Raw genomic sequence first — 21,566 nt, 5'->3', positions numbered from 1 at the left:
TAATATTTTCATTCTTGCACCAACAGCTTTAGTACTTCAATAAAATTAAAATTGGAATCATTATTTTGGGACTATTCAAAGAAATTCATTTTTATTAATCTGCAACAGAATATTACATACGTAAAGTAATAATCACAGATGAAAAATTTATTGCAACCTTTCATTTCTCATGTCCATCCATGTGTATGTTAAGTTCAATCTCAAAGGTTTCCCAATCAAATTAAACGCAAAAATCAAAGAAAGTTTAAAACCAGACGGTCAACTCCCAAATAATTAAAACAGACAGAATCGCATTAAACTGTCACCCGGAATGTGGGGCCCGAATATGCAGTGGCCACAATAACTGAGAAATAGTTTGGGAATTGTTGCGATTGAACTTTGTTGTAAGAAAGATTAATAACTTTCAAATGAGTTCTATGTGTTATACAATCCATACTGTGTGGTAATCTGTGTAAATGATCTTTTACATGAGAAAACTCAACATTGAGAGAGAGGCTGAAGACAAGATCGCATACTATTAATAAATAGTACCTACCACAGTACCAGGGGGCAGCTGCACCCCATGATAAATCAACGAAAGGTAAGACTACGGTCTAGTTGTCCTGTTGGAAGTGGAGTAGCTGCAGTGCAGTGTTCCCAAATCATTAATGGTGTGCTTGTAGCTTGTGACTAGGGAATACAACAGGATCAAGTGAAAGTAATTAGTTATCCTAGTGTGTAGCGTGTTTACATGTAATGACCATTTCTTGTGTGTGATTAGACACTTTAAATCTGAGTGACAGAATATTTAAGTTAATTTTTGCCTGACTATGGTTACGTTGCGTAGCCAAAGGAACATCAGTATGGATTCGGAACAGCGATCAGTAAGCAGTGACGTTGAAGTAGAAGGTGGGGCTCTGAGTAGCACTAGCAATTTATTCATGGATATACAATGTGAGAATCTGGGGGCAGAGGCGCTAGGAACAGTGCCACTGCCTACCAGTGCTCCAGTAGGAAGTAAAGAAACTGTACCACCCACGCAAACAGGACACAAACCAGAGAGTGTTGAGGTGTCAGGAGGGCAGTCGGAACAAGCAATGTTAAAATGCATGCTCAATTTTCAGGTTAGGTTTGTCCAACAACAGGCAGAGCGTGACACTAAGCAGGCAGAATGTGATCGGAAACAACAAGAGAGAGACCTGCAACTAATGCAGTCGCTAGATGTTATACAGAGCAAGATTGCTAGCTTAAAGCAGAATTACGAAGCAATCCCGAAAGCCGTACAAGAACTGAGCGAAAAGGTTAATAACCTACAGGTGGCAAACACCAGCATAGTTGATGATATAGGTGTACTGGCCAACCGAATGGAGAAACTAGAAATAGACACGACACAAGTCATAGAACAAAAACTGTGTGAACAAGCCAATAAAACTGAAAAGCAATTTAATACGTGGTTAGAGACAAAAGATACTTACATTGACAAAAAAATTGATGGAAAGGTACAAGCAGCAGTAGAAGGAAAAGACTTAGGGTCGAATAAAGAAGTGCAGAACCTTAAATGAATACTGCACAATGATATTCCACAATTGCAGTGGAATATCAGCAGACATATGGACGAACTCGAGATAGAATTATCACAGAGCGACAGACGCACCATGCGGAGGTCGGTGATTTCGACAAGTGCAGAACCGTACAGAAATGCACAAATGTTTGCCAGGCCCAACAATGAAGAGCATTTAAATACTGAAGCGAAAAGATATTACTGCGAGATGGAGCAAGCGACTGACGCGGGTGAAGTGAACGAGAATCATTCGCAAATGGTGATCGAAGAAAGTCTCAAAGAATAGACAGTTTCAGACCTTTACTACAGACAAAAAAATTGGTCCACCCCATTGTGTTTATAAAGGGATTTAGGAACATCCTACCCAGTGTATGGAGCCCTATTCAAAAAATACAGTACGTGACGTCATATGTTGCGTTGTCAGAAGAGCAAACACCGTGTTATGATTGGAGGCCGAAATGCACGCATTTTAGCTCACGTAGGCTGGCGTGAGGAGGGAAGAACCATACTGACGTGAGGTCTGGAACATGACAAGGACTGAGAATTCAGAGAGTGGACGTAATTAGTTTGATACTTAACTTTAATCCATTAATGATGAATGTCGCTCTTGACGGTACGTGATTCACAATATTATCTGTTCAGAATACATTCTTGAGATATGACTTCCAGTAACTGAATTTGGCACCTTGCTAGGTCGTAGCAAATGACGTAGCTGAAGGCTATTCTAAACTGTCATCTCGGCAAATGAGAGCGTATGTAGACAGTGAACCATCGCTATCAAAGTCGGCTGTACAACTGGGGGCGAGTGCTAGGGAGTCTCTCTGGACTAGACCTGCCGTGCGGCGGCGCTCAGTCTGCAATCACTGATAGTGGCGACACGCGGGTCCAATGTATACTAACAGACCGCGGCCAATTTAAAGGCTATCACCTAGCAAGTGTGGTGTCTGGAGGTGACACCACATCATATATACAAGGGGATGCCGCATTGTGGGTGACAGAAGCAGCTGACAACTGTACAACCTACAAACAATTTGAGAAAGCATTTTTGGCTAAATACTGGTCAGCATGCATACAAGAACGATTGTGTAAAGAAGTTTACAATACGTAGCCATATTCCCCAGACCTAGGAAACTTAAGGAAATATTTCGAACAATATACAAATAAAACCCGCTACTGGGATGAACAAATTTCAGCAAGAGATCTAATAAGACTCTTAAAGTCGCAGTTACCAATCCACGTAAAAGAAAAACTCGTATATGTGCCAGAAAATGACATGGAGCATTTTTTGTCTGTTCTTGACTCCATTGATCTTATTCAAGAAGGCGTAAAGGCAGCATCTAATCAGGTGAGAAATAACAGATCCGGATACAGAAATGACCGAAATAATAATACGTCAAACACTAATTGTGTAATCGATGGAGGAAACAATAAACGGCAAGAACTTGTGCAGAACGGGAATAAAGGGAGGAACCGAAACGGCAATGGTCCTCTGTTCAATAACGATACGAAACTGAGGTTCCATGACCGGTACGAAGCTGGACATCCATGAAATAGCCGATGGAAAAATTCCAGAGTTCCATGGAATAACAATAATCACAGTGACTGAAACCGAATCTGGCAACAGAATCGCAGGCCTAGCCCGGAGCAGCAAAACGGCGAGCGATACGATAATAGCAGGCCAATAACACAAAATGGGCCTTATTAACAGATCCTCAGTCGGGGAAAGTGCGGGGGCTGTACCCTCGAAAGGATGTACAATTATTCGTACAATGAATGACCAGTAGTAATATATAATGTGTATAGAGAATATACTAGAGTGCAGAAATATGTAACTATAAGGATATGTTTGTGTTTCCCTTTTTCTAGGATTATTTGTGTTTTTCTTCTTTGAATGATGATAAAATTGACATGCTCTAAATGATTGCACAAAGCTAAACTGATGTCAAGGTGCAATAATCTGTTGTGTAAAGATGTTAAGGAGGACAGTTGAAATGAACAATTCACTAGTAAATAGTTTATGTGATGGACAACATTTAATATGTGTAAAAAGCTAAAGCATTTGTTCGAACAATTCTATTTGTTCTATTATGTGTGTGTAGATGTTAAGATATAAGATTTTCATTGAACCCAGAAAGATATTAGTGTTAAGAAACCCTGAGAAAATTATATTTTGAAGTTATATTATGAAAGGCAATAATACAACCAATAGTGATCTGAGTACACCACTGGAGACAAATTCAATGGCAGTAAACCCAATTGAGGCAACAAAGTTACGAATAATTAAAGCTCAAATTGGAGCACGTGTGAACTGATCACGTAAGAATAGTTAGCCAAAACTTATGAAGCCAACCTTCTCCTACAGAAACTACACTGTAGTCATGTAGGAAACTGTAAATGAAATGTGATATATATATATATATATATATATATATATATATATATATATACAAAGATGATGTGACTTACCAAACAAAAGCGCGGGCAGGTCGATAGACACACACACAAACACAAACATACACACAAAATTCAAGCTTTCGCAACCAACGTTTGCTTCATCAGGAAAAAGGGAAGGAGAGGGTAAGACGAAAGGATGTGGGTTTTAAGGGAGAGGGTAAGGAGTCATTCCAATCCCGGGAGCGGAAAGACTTACCTTAGGGGGAAAAAAAGGACAGGTATACACTTGCGCACACACACACACACACACACACACACACACACACACACACACACACACACACACATCCATCCGCACATACACAGACACAAGCAGACATTTGTAAAGGCAAAGAGTTTGGGCAGAGATGTCAGTCGAGGCGGAAGTACAGAGGCAAAGATGTTGTTGAATGACAGGTGAGGTATGAGTGGCGGCAACTTGAAATTAGCGGAGGTTGAGGCCTGGTGGGTAACGAGAAGAGAGGATATACTGAAGGGCAAGTTTCCATCTCCGGAGTTCTGACAGGTTGGTGTTAGTGGGAAGTATCCAGATAACCCGGACGGTGTAACACTGTGCCAAGATGTGCTGGCCGTGCACCAAGGCATGTTTAGCCACAGGGTGATCCTCATTACCAACAAACACTGTCTGCCTGTGTCCATTCATGCGAATGGACAGTTTGTTGCTGGTCATTCCCACATAGAAAGCTTCACAGTGTAGGCAGGTCAGTTGGTAAATCACGTGGTGGTAAGTTACATCATCTTTGTTTTTAGATATATTTTTCCCACGTCGAATGTTTCCCTCTATTATATTCATATATATATTTGGCCTTTACAAATGTCTGCTTGTGTCTGTATATGTGCGGATGGAGGTGTGTGTGTGTGTGTGTGTGTGTGTGCACGCGCACGCGAGCGAGTGCGAGTGTATACCCGTCCTTTTTCCCCCTAAGGTAAGTCTTTCCGCTCCTTCTTGAAGTGGTATTATGTCACACATCCAACCTATACAACACCCTGATCCACCGCTATGCCACTTCCACACCCAACTCCTCGCCACACAGATCATAACAATGTGGAAGACCAGGTGCAAGACTTGCTCAATCCAACCATCCAGCACTTGTTATTCCAGTCCTGTCACAGGCTTATCCTAACCCATCAGAGGCAGAGCCACCTGTGAAAGGAGTCATGTCGTATACTGACTCCACTGCAATCACAACACAGCTTTTTATGTTGGTATGACAACCAACCAGCTGTTCCTGTACGACGACCGCTAGCTGCCCACCAGAACGAAAGCCCATTGTCAAACTGTGGCCAAGAACAAAGTTGACCACCCAGTGGCAAAACATGCAGCTGAGCACAACATGCTCAATTTCAATGGCTGCCTCATAGCCAGGGCCATCTGGGTCTTTTCCGCCACCGCCAGCTTTTCTGAACTGTGCAGTGGGAGTTGTCCTCCCAACACATCCTTTGCCCCTGTAAGCCCCCTGGCCTCCATCTCCATTGATACACTGCCCCCATACTGCCCTCCCACAAGTTTCCTCTTCCTCTGTCCTATCATACTCTCCCAATTTCACATCTCCACGTCACCTTCACTGTGTGCTGCTGGCCACTGACTCCAGCGCCCCTGCATCACATGCCTAACATGTACACCTGCCACCCCTCCCTCTCACATTCCTAGTTAGCAAATTGGTTGCCTCCTCCTGAACCACTAACAACCACCCCCAAACCCTCTTCCAGCATCCAGCCTATCTCCATCTTTACCCACCCCACTTGATACAACCCCCACCCCACCCAGCCCACCTACCAAACTGCAGTCAAGGCATTGTGCATCCAGCCAGCACTACATAGGGGCACAGGTGTGTGTGTGTGTGTGTGTGTGTGTGTGTGTGTGTGTGCATGCCTTAGCTCCAAAAAGGATTAACTCTATAAGCTACCAAGCTTTCTTTCTTTCTCTGTGCCTGTTGATGACAGTGCTTCTGCTATTCAGTGAGTGGTCTCCTTTACAAAATTCAAGAGCAATTCATGGCAAAAATTTGTCATGCATTTATTACAAAACAAATCAATTAAAAGTCAGTGGCGCACTGTCTGAGGACTGCACAAAATACTGACACAATGTAGGACTTCAAAAACGTCAACCGATGACAACACTATTTATTATGTTTGTCAATGGTAAAATAATCTCAACAATCAACTAAGAAGGCTGCAGTTCTCATGCATGTCTGTCAATATGTCCCTGGTATCAATGCACATCAGAGAGGTTGGCCCGCGCCAGATGGAAAATGGATCATGGTGATAACATCCGTGAATTGTGTGAGGAACAGTTGGTTGACGATGGATAGTGGAAGTAGTTGCATGAGCGAACGACAAGAGGAAGGACCCATCGATTTGAAGTACAACATGCTGTTGATTCGGACGTGATGTGTGAAGCGACAGAGAGGAAGCGGCAGTGGCTATCACAGTCATGAAGTGCAATTTGGTTGATGTGGTAGGTCCCTGACACAAGTAGGGGACAGTGGGATTATACTTGTTATGTATATTTCACAGTGCAATTGAAAGTGGTTACAAGGATCAGAGATTCCCACGGTTCTTTGTTGATTTGTCTCCTTCATTTCGGTTTAGTAAATGCCACAGTTTTCAGTGTCCACAAAATTTATTTGAGCAGCCAATACAAAATTGTATTGGTTTGTGATTAACTGCCACAGTGTGTGAGTATTTGTAAATATATTTGAACATTTCTTGCAAGTTAAAGAACAGATGTCACAGTGTGTTAGTGCTGAAAATTTCATCTGAATAGCCAGTATAAGGTTGTATCTGTTTTGACAGTATATGAAACAGTGGGTTAGCACACGCAACTGTATTTCAACATTTCTTGCAAGTTAAAGAACAGATGATTCCTAGATGGCCACCAAATGAGATCACAGGTATTTTCTTCGTCCGCTAAAAAAACTTATTTAAGAGAAAATAGTGTCAAATTTAAACTTTCTTTGTTTTGTATACTTGCTGTCACACAACTGAATATTAGCATCCCAGCAGCGCTTGTTCTTGAAAAAACTTTCTCTTTAGCTGAAGTCCCAATAATCGCGACATAAGCAGAAATTTTGCGTGACATAAACACAAAAAATTCTATTCAAGTTTTCTTGAATGTCAAAATTCATTTAAAAAAGACTGCTACTAGTTTCATCTGTGTCTACTGTCGCAATAAAAGTGTAATTAAACGTTTCTAAATTGTATTTAACTAACACATTTCTTATTGTTTACTAGTTAGATAGACGCGATCTAGGCCTAAATTTTCCGAGTTATAAACGTTTAAAAACCTGGCCAAACATGTCTGATAACGTAAACTGTCTAGAAGCAAATTAATTACAAATTCATTCTTCTGTCATTGTATCTCTAAATCAGTACAAAAACAAAAAACAACCACCGCACATAAGACCTTTGTGCCATTTTTTGTTTACTCACAGCCAATCTCTCATCCTTGACAAATTTAAAACATTCTTTAAACTTAATTACTCTTTCAAAACTGACCACTAGTGAGAAATGTGGGAGTAGAGGAACTTGTTGCCAATCTTGTAGACAATATTTTCACTGGGGAGGATGCAGTGGGGAGAATGTTGGGAGAACAGAAGAGGCTCTCTCCTGGAACTGCAGAGTATGCAGTACGAACATTTTGACTGGGGAACAGGAAAGGAAAATGTGTGCGCTTCAAGCAAAGTTGGAGGAAGCAAGGAAGGAACTCATAAGGATCAAGGGAGATAGGGGGGAGGAGGCTGGTAGGGAACTGGCAGCTAGTAGGAGGATAGGAAGAAAGAGAACGCGATCTGACAGTTTTATCATCGACACAAAAAAGACCGGTATCTACCACTGCCAGAGTTAAGTGGAGAAGAGCCTCAGGTAGAATGAGGAGCAGGAAATGTGCAGCACACTTCAGCTGAGTCCAAGAAACCTAGGAGTGTAGAAAGTGTTAGGAAGAAGAAAGTGCTGCTGCTAGGTAGTAGCCATGGGCGAGTTGTAGGCCCTCAGTTACAGGAAGGTTTAGGGGCAGCGTACCAGGCCACCAGTATCTTCAAGCTAAATGCAGGGCTAAGTCAGGTGATAGAGGACCTATGGTATTTATGTAAGGACTTTACAAAAGAGGACCATGTAGTGATAGTGGGTGGAGCAGGAAACAGCTTGGACAGGGATGGGGCATATGACACAGGTGGTTACCTGGACAAAATAGCTTCCCTGACTCATGGCACCAATGTTCACTTTGTTGAGCTGTTCCGGCATCATGATCGACCACACCTTGATGGAGCTGTGAGGCGAATCAATGTGGGGTTAGGGATGGCTCTGAGGACAGCCAACTTTGCTCATGTTCCTCTAGTGCCCATCGGGACTATTAACAGATGGGGTTTCACTAGGCATGGCCTACACCTAAACAGGACTGGGAAGGGAAGATTGGTACAGCTGATTCATAAAAGTATAGGGGGTGGATCTCAGGCCACACATGGTCAAAGACCTGTTGTCATAGGCAGGAAAAGTAGGTCTTTTTAGGTTAAATCCAGAAAACACGTTCCCCTGCCTAAAGAGTATCTCCAGCACTTTAAAAAATACTGAAACAATCACTCACAAGACAGGTTTTAACACCTCAAACATCACATATTCCAGATGTCACAAAGAAAAACAAACCACTAGAAAGAGTAACATGGGGCATTTCATAGACTTAACAATCCTCCATCAAAACATGCAATCAATAAAAAATAAAATACACCTATTAGAATTTGAGCTCCAATCTTTGAACTGCACAGTACTTTTTATTACTCAGCACTGGTGTAGAGCCACAGAAATCCAACATGTAGTATTATCACTGTATGAAAAGGCAAACTCTTACTGCAGAACTACTTCAAGAGGTGGAGGATCATGCATTTATATCAGAAAAGGAACACAGTTCAAATCAAGACATGACCTCAGTACTACAAGTGAAGAGAAACACTTTGAAATATCAGCTATTGAAGTAACAGGGCTTGATATCACCAAGAAATTAATCATTTTGTGTGTGTATAGATCTCCCAGTGGTAGTGTGGACACTTTTTTTCAATAAGTTAACAGACATTCTAAATAAAGTCTCAGGTACAAAGGTCAACATAATTCTGTGTGGGGACATTAACATCAACACTAACATCATAAAGGAATCCAGCAGCACCTTCATAAACATCCTTCAATGTTTTGGCATGTCCCTATTGGTCAATAGCACCACAAGGGTTACCACAACGACTTCATCAGTAATTGACCATGTGGCCACAAATATGGAAAGCGAGAAATGCGATGTAGCTGTAAAAGATCTCAGACTATCAGACCATCTCCATCAAATAACAACAGTAAAGTCAGGCATCGAATCATTCCCTAAACTACGAGCCTACAAACGACATCTATCAGAAATTAAAATAAAAGATTTTTCAAAAGAACTAGAAAAACAAAGCTGGGATGAAGTGTACAAGGAAACCAATGTGAATATTCTCTAAATTCTCCACAGTGTTTAAATTGAATTTTGAAAAGGCATTTCCAAAAGTATGCATGTCTGTATCAACATCTCACAAAAACAGATGGATAACAGCAGGTATTAAGAAGTCCTCCCAAACACTTAAACACCTCAGTTCCATGAAAAAGATTAGCAATGATACAGAATGCTTACATTTCTATCATAGATACAAAACGATCTATAGGTAGGTGCTGATTGCTGCAAGAAAGTCATTTAATGACAAAATAATATATGCAGAGAATAGAAGCAAAGCAGTCTGGGATGTTATAAAAAAGGAAATGGGGTGAGGCAAACAAATACAGATTAATATACTGCTAAGGGAGGGGGATAAAGTAATAAATGATCCACAGCACTTAGCAAACTATGTAAACGAGCATGTTTCAAGTACTGCAGAGAAGTTACAGCAAAAATTCCACCAAACAAATATAACACCTTTAAATAATGTTGCACTAAATACAATGATGTTACTTCTGACCACAGAGAATGAAGTCAGTAAAACAATTCAAAAACTAAAAAATAAAAAGTCAGTAGGCTTAGATGAAGTACCAATGGGTGTGCTGAAACGATGCATAAGGACTACACAAGGCCCCTTAACAAATATAATAAATGAATCCTGTCATCAGGGACATTTCCAGAGCAGTAAAAACAGGCAAGAGTTGTGCCCTTGCTTAAGAAAGGTAATGCAGAAGACATAGAAAATTACCAACCCATTTTCCTGCTATCAGCATTCTCAAAAATAATAGAAGCAATTATGAAAGACAGATTAATGAATTGCCTGTATAAATACAATCTTTTAAGCAAATCACAGTTTGGTTTCCGAACTGGTAAAAATATGGAGTCAGCCATAGCAGAATTCACAAAAGTTGTACTTGATGCTCTTGATAAAGATGAGTGTGTCACAAGCATATTTTTGGATCTTTCTAAGGCGTTTGATACAGTTGACCACAAGATTCCATTAAATAAATTAGAAGCAGTAGGAATAAGAGGGGTAGCTAACGACTGGTTTTGAGCATACCTAACAGATAGGATACAAAGACTAGAGATAACACTTACTTCAAATAGATTTAAACATTTAGTAAACACTTATCAGAACCAAAATACGTTAATATAGGGGTTCCGCAAGGTAGCATATTAGGACCAATACTGTTCCTGATATACATCAATGACTTTCCCAGTAGTGTTATTCATGGTGAAAAAATACTCTTCGCTGATGACCGCAATATTATAGTCACTGAGAAAACAAGAGAACTCCTTGCCGAGAAAGCAAATGAAACTCTCAAGGAAGTTTGTGATTGGTCAATAAGTAATAAAGTGACATTGAACATAAAGAAAACTAATGCCATGAATTTCAATTTGAAGAGGAAATATGACAATGATAAATTAAATGTAGATGGCATCTCTATAGACTGTGTAACAAATGCAAAATTTCTAGGAATGAATACTGATTCTCAGTTGAAGTGGTGTGAACACACAAAGGAACCTGCAAACAGAATGTCATCAGCATGTTATGCCCTTAGGAATCCTATCATCAGTGTGTAACATGCAGTGTCTTTTAGTTACATACTATTGATATGTACACTCATTTCTTAGCTACAGAATTCTCTTTTGGGGAACAAATGCACAAAATATCAACACAATTTTCGAACTCCAGAAAAGAGCCATAAGAATAATAACCAAAAGTACTAGTCAAGCTCATTGTAAAGATCTGTTCAGAACACTGAGGATTTTAACTGCTCCATGTGAATACATTTACCAGTCAGTTGTACACATCAAATATAACATTGGTAATTACTGCACAAACAGCTCTGTCCATAACCATGCAACAAGAGATAGACTCAACTTACTTTTACGAAGAAAAAATAAACATAAAACTGAAAACAGTATTTTCTCCCACGGAATAAAACTGTACAATAAATTACCAAAAGAGATTAAAGAAATTGCCAAAATACACTTATTTAAAAAGGCAGCTAAAAAACACGTTGTGTATACAAATAAATAATAATAATAATGATGATGATGATGATGATTATAAAATATCCATCAATCCACATAACACCTTCACTTTATGTTTTTTCCTTCTTTTTTTCCCTTTCTAGAAATACGTACCCCCAAGCTATGCATAGCACAATACTAACACCTCTTCCTCTTTCTGAGCTCAACATCTCACTCATTATGGAGGGATGCTGACTCAGTTTTTCAGGATAGCAAATGGGAAGTTGCGGTACCTAAAATGACCCAGAGATCACCAGAGTGTGTGTGTGTGTGTGTGTGTGTGTGTGTGTGTGTGTGTGTGTGTAGTGAGTGAAGTGTTATGAAACAATGTGTGTACAGTGACTGATGATAAACGAGATATGAGTGAACAATGTGGCGTTACATTATTTAATAAGTTATTTGTAAATAAATATATGTGTATGCAAATTAGATTATTTTAAATTGATCTAAATTTGTAAATACACTCCTGGAAATGGAAAAAAGAACACATTGACACCGTAGTGTCAGACCCACCAAACTTGCTCCGGACACTGCGAGAGGGCTGTACAAGCAATGATCACACGCACGGCACAGCGGACACACCAGGACTGCGGTGTTGGCCGTAGAATGGCGCTAGCTGCGCAGCATTTGTGCACCGCCGCCGTCAGTGTCAGCCAGTTTGCCGTGGCATACGGAGCTCCATCGCAGTCTTTAACACTGGTAGAATGCCGCGACAGCGTGGACGTGAACCGTATGTGCAGCTGACGGACTTTGAGCGAGGGCGGATAGTGGGCATGCGGGAGGCCGGGTGGACGTACCGCCGAATTGCTCAACACGTGGGGCATGAGGTCTCCACAGTACATCGATATTGTCACCAGTGGTCGGCGGAAGGTGCATGTGCCCGTCGACCTGGGACCGGACCGCAGCGACGCACGGATGCACGCCAAGACCGTAGGATCCTACGCAGTGCCGTAGGGGACCGCACCGCCACTTCCCAGCAAATTAGAGACACTGTTGCTCCTAAGGTATCGGCGAGGACCATTCGCAACCGTCTCCATGAAGCTGGGCTACGGTCCCGCACACCGTTAGGCCGTATTCCGCTCACGCCCCAACATCGTGCAGCCCGCCTCCAGTGGTGTCGCGACAGGCATGAATGGGGAGACGAATGGAGACGTGTCGTCTTCAGCGATGAGAGTCGCTTCTGCCTTGGTGCCAATGATGGTCGTATGCGTGTTTGGCGCCGTGCAAGTGAGCGCCACAATCAGGACTGCATACGACCGAGGCACACAGGGCCAACACCCGGCATCATGGTGTGGAGAGCGATCTCCTACACTGGCCGTACACCACTGGTGATCGTCGAGGGGACACTGAATAGTGCACGGTACATCCAAACCGTCATCGAACCCATCGTTCTACCATTCCTAGACCGGCAAGGGAACTTGCTGTTCCAACATGACAATGCACGTCCGCATGTATTCCGTGCCACCCAACGTGCTCTAGAAGGTGTAAGTCAACTACCCTGGCCAGCAAGATCTCCGGATCTGTCCCCCATTGAGCATGTTTGGGACTGGATGAAGCGTCGTCTCACGCGGTCTGCACGTCCAGCACGAACGCTGGTCCAACTGAGGCGCCAGGTGGAAATGGCACGGCAAGCCGTTCCACAGGACTGCATCCAGCATCTCTACGATCGTCTCCATGGGAGAATAGCAGCCTGCATTGCTACGAAAGGTGGATATACACTGTACTAGTGCCGACATTGTGCGTGCTCTGTTGCCTGTGTCTATGTGCCTGTGGTTCTGTCAGTGTGATCATGTGATGTATCTGACCCCAGGAATGTGTCAATAAAGTTTCCCCTTCCTGGGACAATGAATTCACGGTGTTCTTATTTCAATTTCCAGGAGTGTATAATAGAGGGAAACATTCCACGTGGGAAAAATATATCTAAAAACAAAGATGATTTGACTTACCAAACGAAAGCGCTGGCACGTCGATAGACACACAAACAAACACACACACAAAATTCTAGCTTACCTTACCTTAGGGGGATGGATATATGTGTGGATGGATATGTGTGTGTGTGCGAGTGTATACCCGTCCTTTTTTCCCCCTAAGGTAAGTCTTTCCGCTCCCGGGATTGGGATGACTCCTTACCCTCTCCCTTAAAACCCAAATCCTTTCGTCTTTCCCTCTCCTTCCCTCTTTCCTGACGAGGCAACAGTTGGTTGCGAAAGCTAGAATTTTGTGTGTGTGTGTTTGTTTGTGTGTCTATCGACAAGCCAGCGCTTTCGTTCGGTAAGTCAAATCATCTTTGTTTTTAGATATAAATTTGTAAATACTTTGACATGTCCTATATCCTTGTACTGTTAGTAGTGATTAACTCATTTCATAAGGACTGTATAAAACTGTTACTACATTGGTAGCAACTGCCCCCAGACCATAGCATTCACAAATGGAGTCAAATTTTGCTTCTTGTCAAAGGATGTCGCACACAGTTAATGGTTGGACAATTTGCATGGGGTGTATACGCCAGTGCAATCTTCAAAGGCAACTTTTCCAGTAAGATAGTTGAAACTTCAATAACATCTTTTCAAGAAAGAGTAACTGCTGCTGTGGGCTAGTACCTGTTAATTGCATCCCGAGGAAAGTGTTAATATTTAAATATTTTTTAATATTTTAAAGAGGTTCAAATTCAGCATCTGTTGTTTAACAAAGAGTAGTTGCTGCAGTGGGATAGTCCCTGTAGTTCTTAGATGGTGTTAAAAAATTAGTGGGTTAGTACATGTAAGTTCATTTATTATTCAGTGTAAGTTAATTTTAACAAAAGTAATTGCTGCAGTGGGGCAGTCTCCACAAATTTCAATTTGGGGAAATTTTTAAAATAATTGTTGCTCAGTGAGAAATTGTTTGTAACTTCCTTTGTTAACAAATTGTTGCTGCAGAAGTCCACTGGCTTTCGCTCCAGGACCTTGTGCCCTAGCTTACCAGCTCTAAGGTACTTCCAATTTTTCACTGTGTGTGCAAAAGTGATACCACGTACACATAAAATTTGTGTGTCACTAGAGGTAAGTAATTCGGGCATATTAAAAAACATAGATGCATAAGATCTAACTTTAAAAAATACTATGAATAACTTAAAAATAAAGTAGGAGAGGAGAAGAAGAAGAAGAAGAAGAATACACTTGGCCACCTGAGGCAAAAAGGATTGATATTTATACATTAACTACAAAATAAAACAGGTTCCTATTTCATACATACTTTGCACTAAGGCCACCTCCTGGAGGAAGTCCTGGTATGTTCTCATCTGCAAGGGCCTGAAGAACATGGAGAAATTCCACTGTGTCGCCTTGGTTTATAATATCTGCAAGGAAAAAATAAAAGTAAAAAATGTTGGTATAGTCAATATCATTGGTATTAAATCCACACCAATCCCACACTATTCTGATGCACAACCCAAACAGATTTTATTATAGTCTCAGGTGACACCACATAACATTATTGTAGATAAAGATGAGACTCAAATGTTTCCAGGAAAATTTAATTATATCAGATTTAAGCATTACTATGTTGTACTCACATAAACATACTGCCATTAATTGGGGGGGGGGGGGGGGGTTTGTATTTTCAATTGTGAAAAAGCAACACAAACAAGTACAAAGGTTAATGTGAGCAAAGGCAGTTGCTTTAATTCATGAAGAGTGGACTTCTCTCTGCACTGCTGTGGATCTCATGGTCAGTAAGGAAGTCATCACTGTGCAACTGGTGTAATGAGACAGATCAGATCTGTACTGGACACATTTGTTGATACATTATAATCCTAAACTAAATCTAATATCTGGCCATCTTTGTTGTCATGTTTTGTGGCAAGTGCTAGAGAAAGACCTCAGAGGGGCTACTGGAACAATGTTGTTCAGTTTTCTTGTGAAGAGCATGTTACAAGAAATGATCTCAGGAACTAGATGTACATACATTACTATGTTGTACTCACATAAACATACTGCCATTAATTGGGGGGGGGGGGGTTGTTTGTATTTTCAATTGTGAAAAAGCAACACAAACAAGTACAAAGGTTAATGTGAGCAAAGGCAGTTGCTTTAATTCATGAAGAGTGGACTTCTCTCTGCACTGCTGTGGATCTCATGGTCAGTAAGGAAGTCATCACTGTGCAACTGGTGTAATGAGACAGATCAGATCTGTACTGGACACATTTGTTGATACATTATAATCCTAAACTAAATCTAATATCTGGCCATCTTTGTTGTCATGTTTTGTGGCAAGTGCTAGAGAAAGACCTCAGAGGGGCTACTGGAACATTGTTGTTCAGTTTTCTTGTGAAGAGCATGTTACAAGAAATGATCTCAGGAACTAGATGTACAGTATGAGTGTCCCAGATAAGATAGTTCACCTTATATTCACTGCAACACTAGGCAACTAGATAACTGCATTATACATATATAAATTGTTTCCCAATTTAGAGTGAGGGCACTGTCAACGGAAGTATAGTGGTACACATCAAATTATGTTTGGCAAGCTGATGAGACTCAAAATTTTATGATAGTTGCAAGGTATAATCAATACTAACATCCGGATGGTAGTCCAGTCAATGAAGACCAGAAAAGAACAATTAGGGGAAAAAATTGTGTAGTCACAAATTTTTGCACAGTGCTAAGAGAGAGAGTCCTGAACGACACATTAAAAATCCTGACCAGTGGAGTGTGTGGGGTTGGCATTTAAAGGTCACATTTTTATATTTTTCTCAAGTAACTCAAAAACTGTGGCTTGTATGAAAATCTATCCCAGTATAAAATTAAATTACATTAAATTTTCTAAAAAAAAGGTACTATTCATTTTTTTCCTCTAGGGTTCATAGTTTCTGCATGCAGGGCATGTAAAAAATTTAGATTGTTAACAAAATTGTTTTAATGGTCTATAATTAATGTTTATCTTAAAAGTCATTCAAAACACATCTTAAATGCATGTACTACACCCAAGTGCAGTAGAGCTGTATTAAGGGATTGACTGAGTTCTGGGGGCTCAGTGTAGACGGGCTGAAAGGTGGGGGAGAGGGAGACTCGGGAGGTAAGGCAGGCCACTGGACTGTAGTCGCGCAAGTACCAAACTTTAGAGCAAGCTGGCACATCCCTCACCCCCCTTCCCTCTCTCTACCCCACTACATCACAAGAAGTAACTACACAGTGTTTTCAGAATGTTACGCTGACCCTTCTGCAGCTCGCCTTACGAATCACCGGCGATTCAGTGCGCAAACATATCTGGATGGGTGTTCATTTTTTCACGAAGCGCATTAACATTATTAGTTGACCATAATATTATTACACCTGTAGGTGAGGCCACTTCATCAGATTATTGTGAGTTTTTATCGTGATATTTCGTGAGGACATGCTGAACTACTTGACAGTGTCCACACAACTGTCCTGAAATTATTCACAGTGTTCCGTGTTTCCCTCAGTCACCACCACACTCATATACTGTAACACCACCGCACGTTTCTGATAATGATCACGGGAGGCTAAGTTCGATAATATCGTGATGGGATAATTTGTGGAATACTGATATGAGTTACTGCTGACAATAATGCAGGAAACACATATGGACAGATAATCTTTGTAAATCCACTGTTCTAAACTGCTACAGGGGATATGATTCTGAGTCACCCTAAGGTGCATTTGTAGCTGCTGGGAAAGGTGACTTCTCATACCTTGAGTGCTACTTGTTTTTCAGTTTACAGGTAGACTATACCTCCTCACTCATCAGTATTTCCTGTCCTGTGCTCCTCTGTGAGTAAACAAAACAACTTCACTCAGATCGTGTTAATGTAGTGGAGTAATTTTCAGTTTATTAACCGAGTACTTATTTGCAGTTTAAACAGCTGGAGCTGTCAACTGTCTACCACACTTGAAGAGCCTCCTCCCCCCCCCCCCCCCCCCCCCCCCCGAATTCTAACATTCCGTCAATATGTATCTGACAACTATAGTCTCATTGTCTCCAATATCAATATCATAGTCTGGAATGCTTTTCACAGCATCAGGCGTACCAAATGCATCATCCCAGCCTCAGTTATCCAAATATCCAAAGAGGCAGAGAGGCTTAAATTGCATCCATACACAACACAGGTACGTTACCTAGGTGTTGGAGCACTTCAGATGTTTCAGTGTAAGTGACACAATGCATTATAGCAAACTGCTGTTCTATACTTCAACGTGATCAGTCCCATTCCCTCAGACATGTTAACACCCATCTTGGAAGCTATACTGTGGGCATGCTCCACTCAGTACAGCCCACTCTACAAGACCCAGCAGTTCCTGAATGGAAAAGATTTATGCAGCCTATTAGTAACACAATTAATGGTGAAATAAGTGCAGTAATTTTCTGGTGATTCATTAATTCACCATCAAGGAACTACCACACAATTACATGGCTTTACAACACACTGTCAATGATAGACAGCAGCAAGGTGTCACATTTACCAATTCAATCCCTTCCCCACCAGCACAACATGGGTCACTGACAACTTAACACTTACAAATAAAACACTTCAGCATTGTTTACAGGAACATATATTACATAATAGCTCTCTTAACACCTGCAAAAAGTACTCATTTAAGAAACTGAAAATAAATCCATTATATAAACACGATTTCAGTGAAGTTATTTTGTCTACTCACTAAGAGAATTGGGCAAGAAATGCTGGGAAGGGACAGCCTATCTGTAAACTGAAAATCCAGTAGCACTTGTACTGGGGAAGTTACCTTTCCCGGAAGAACACCACAGCTGCTGTATTATAATGACTAAGAATGAATTTCCCTTGCAGCAGTGCAGAACAGTATGCACAGATTCATGCATTCCTTACGTTAGCATAATTGGTGTTAGTGTTGTTGCTGTTGTCACTGTCGCACTGTTGTCTTCTTCTTCTTCTTCTTCTTCTTCTTCAGTCCAAAGACTAGTTTGATGCAACTCTAAACTGTGCAAGCCTCTTCATCTCCGAGTAACTACTGCAACCTACATCCTACTGAATCTGCTTGCTCTACTCATCTCTTGGTCTCCCTCTACAATTTTCCCTCCAGAACTAAATTGGTGATCCCCTGATGCCTCAGAATGTATCCTACCAAACCATCCCTTCTTCTTGTTAGGCTGTGCCACAAATTTCTCTTCTGCCCAATCTGTTCAGTACTTCCTTATTAGTTATATGATCTACCCATCTATTCTTCAGCATTCTTCTGTAGCACCACATCTCAAAAGCCTCTATCGTCCACCTGTCGAAACTGTTCGTCGGCCACATTTCACTTCCATACATGGCTATGCTCCATACAAATACTGGTACTTAATTCTATATTTCACGTAAACATATTTCTTTTCTTCAATCACACTTTTCTTGCCATTGCCAGTCTATGTTTTACATCCTACATACTTTGACCAACATCAGTTATTTTGCTGCCCAAATAGGAAAACTCATCTACTACTTTAAGTGTGTCATTTCCTAATCCAATTCCCTCAGCAACACTTGATTTAATTCGACTACATTCCATTACTCTCATTTTGCTTTTGTTGATGTTCATTTTATATATACCTTTCAAGACACTGTCTATTCCGTTCGACTGCTTTCCCAGTCCTTTGCTGTCTCTGACAGAATTATAGTGTCACAGGCAAACCTGAATGTTTTTAATTTTTCTCCCTGTACTTTAATTCCTACTCTGAATTTTTCTTTTGTTTCCTTTATTGCTTGCCCAATGTACAGATTGAATAACACTGGGAGCTATAACCCTGTCTCCCTCATCTTAACCACTATTTCCCTTTTGAGTCCCTTAACTCATGTAACTGCCACCTGGTTTCTGTACAAGTTATAAATAGCCTTTCACTTTCTGTATTTTACCTCTGCTACCCTATGTATTTGAAGAAATTATTCCAGTCAATATCGTAAAAAACTTTCTCTAAGTTCACAAATGCTGCACCAGTAGGTTTGCCATTACTTAAGCTATCTTCTAAGAGAAGTCACAGACCAAGTATTGCCTTGCGTGTTCTAACATTTCTCCGGAATGCAAACTGATCTTCCCTGAGGTTGGCTTCACCAGTTTTTCTATTCTTCTGTAAAGAATTCGTGTTAGTATTTTGCAACAGTAACTTATTAAACAGATAGTTCAGTAATTTTCACACCCGGCAGAACCTGCTTTCTTTGGAATTGAAGTCTGAGGGTATTTTGACTGTCTCATACATCCTGCCCACCAGGTGGAAGACAGTTGTCATGGCTGACTATCCCAAGGCTATCAGTAGTTCTACTCCTGGGGCCCTGTTACAACTTCGGTCTTTCAGTGCTCTTTCAAATTCTTCACGCAGTATCATATCTCCCATCTCGTCTTCATTTATGTCCTCTTCCATGTCCATAATACAGCTCTCAAGTACGTCTCCCTTATATAGACCCTCTGTATACTCCTTCCATCTTTCTGCTTTTACTTTTTTGCTTAGCATTGGTTTTCCATCTGAGCTGTTGTTATTCATACAGGTTCTTCTCTTTTCTCCAAAGGCCTCTTTAATTTTCCTGTAGGTGTCACCTATCTTACCCCTAGTGATATAAGCTTCTAGCCATTCCTGCTTAGCCATTTTTCACTTCCTGTCAATTACATTTTTTAAACATTTGTATTCCCTTTCACCTGCTTCATTTAATGCATTTTTATTTGTTCTCCTTCCATCAACTGAATTCAATATCCCTTGTGTTTCTCAAGGCTTTCTGCAAATGCCTAAATTTTTAACCTATTTGATCCTCTGTTGCCTTCACTCATTCATATCTTAAAGTTACCCATTCTTTTTCTAGTGTATTTCTTTCCCCTGATCTTGTCAATCATTCCTTAATGCTCCCTCAAACTCTGTACTACCTCTGGTTCTTTCAGGTTATCCAGATCTTCGTCTCCTTAAATTCCTACCTTTTTGAAGGTTCTTCAGTTTTAATTCACAGTTCATAACCAATAAATTGCGGTCAGAGTCCAAACCTGCCCCTGGATATGTATTACAAACTAAAACCTGGTTACGAAATTTCTGTCTTACCATTATGTAATTTATCTGAAACCTTCCGGTGTCTACAGATCTCTTCCATGTTTACAGCCCTCTTTCATGAATCTTAAACCGAGTGTTAGCAATGACTAAATTATGCTCTGTGCGAAATTCTACCAGACTGTTTCCTCTTTCATTCCTTTCTCCCACTTTATATTCAACTACTGTTCCCTCTCTTCCTTTTCCTACTATTGAATTCCACTCCCCCATGACTACTAAACTTTTGTCACCTTAATTGTCTGAATAATTTCTTTTATCTCATGATACATTTCTTCAATCTCTTCCTCCTCTATGCTGCTAGACGCCATATAAACTTTTACTAGAGGGCTTTGTGTCTATTTTGGCTACAATAATGCATTCACTATGCTGTTCATAGTAGCTTATCCACAACCTTATTTTTTTATCAATTATTAAACCTAGTCCTGAATTACCCCTATTTGATTTTGTTTTTATAACCTTCTATTCACCTGACCAGAAGTCCTGTTCCTCCTGCCACAGAAATTCACTAACTCTCACTATATCTACACTACTGGCCATTAAAATTGCTACACCAAGAAGAAATGCATTCATTGGACAAATATATTATACTAGAACTGACAAGTGATTACATTTTCAGCAATTTGGGTGGATAGATCCTGAGGAATCAGTACCCAGAACAACCACCTGTGGCCATAGTAATGGCCTTGATACGCCTGGAATGCAGATGTATCCCAGTTACGAACACTGTACCTTGCTGCTGGTGGGGAGCCTTGCATGCCTCAGCAATACAGGTAGGCGTACTGTAGGTGCAACCACAAAGGAGGAGTATCTGTTGAGAGGCTAGACAAACATGTGGTTCCTGAAGAGGATCAGCAGCCTTTTCCAATAGTTGCAGAGGCAATGGTCTGGATGATTGACTGATCTCTGGCCTTGTAACATCAACCAGAACAGTCTTGCTCTGCTGGTACTGTGAATGGCTGAAAGCAAGGGGAAACTACAGCCATAATTATTCCTGATTGCGTACAGCATTGAGTCAAACAGAGCTTGGATGGTGTGTACAGGTACAGCTGCCCA

General features: G+C 40.8%; 1 protein-coding gene across 6 annotated transcripts in view; it reads right to left on the bottom strand.

Moving 5' to 3' along the window:
- Positions 1-21,566, bottom strand: part of LOC126187647 (protein phosphatase 1B) — a 253,308-nt gene that overhangs the window by 101,178 nt on the left and 130,564 nt on the right. For all 6 annotated transcript variants that reach the window (XM_049928851.1, XM_049928852.1, XM_049928849.1 and 3 more), the window contains one exon: positions 14,712-14,814. In XM_049928851.1, the coding sequence (XP_049784808.1) occupies positions 14,712-14,814 (103 nt within the window). The remainder of the gene's footprint in view (positions 1-14,711; positions 14,815-21,566) is intronic.

The sequence above is a fragment of the Schistocerca cancellata genome, chromosome 5 (genome assembly GCF_023864275.1).
Source record: "Schistocerca cancellata isolate TAMUIC-IGC-003103 chromosome 5, iqSchCanc2.1, whole genome shotgun sequence".
NCBI classification, from domain to species: domain Eukaryota; kingdom Metazoa; phylum Arthropoda; class Insecta; order Orthoptera; family Acrididae; genus Schistocerca; species Schistocerca cancellata.
Note: the sequence above shows the minus strand (reverse complement) of the source record. Positions and strands in the feature narration are given on the sequence as shown.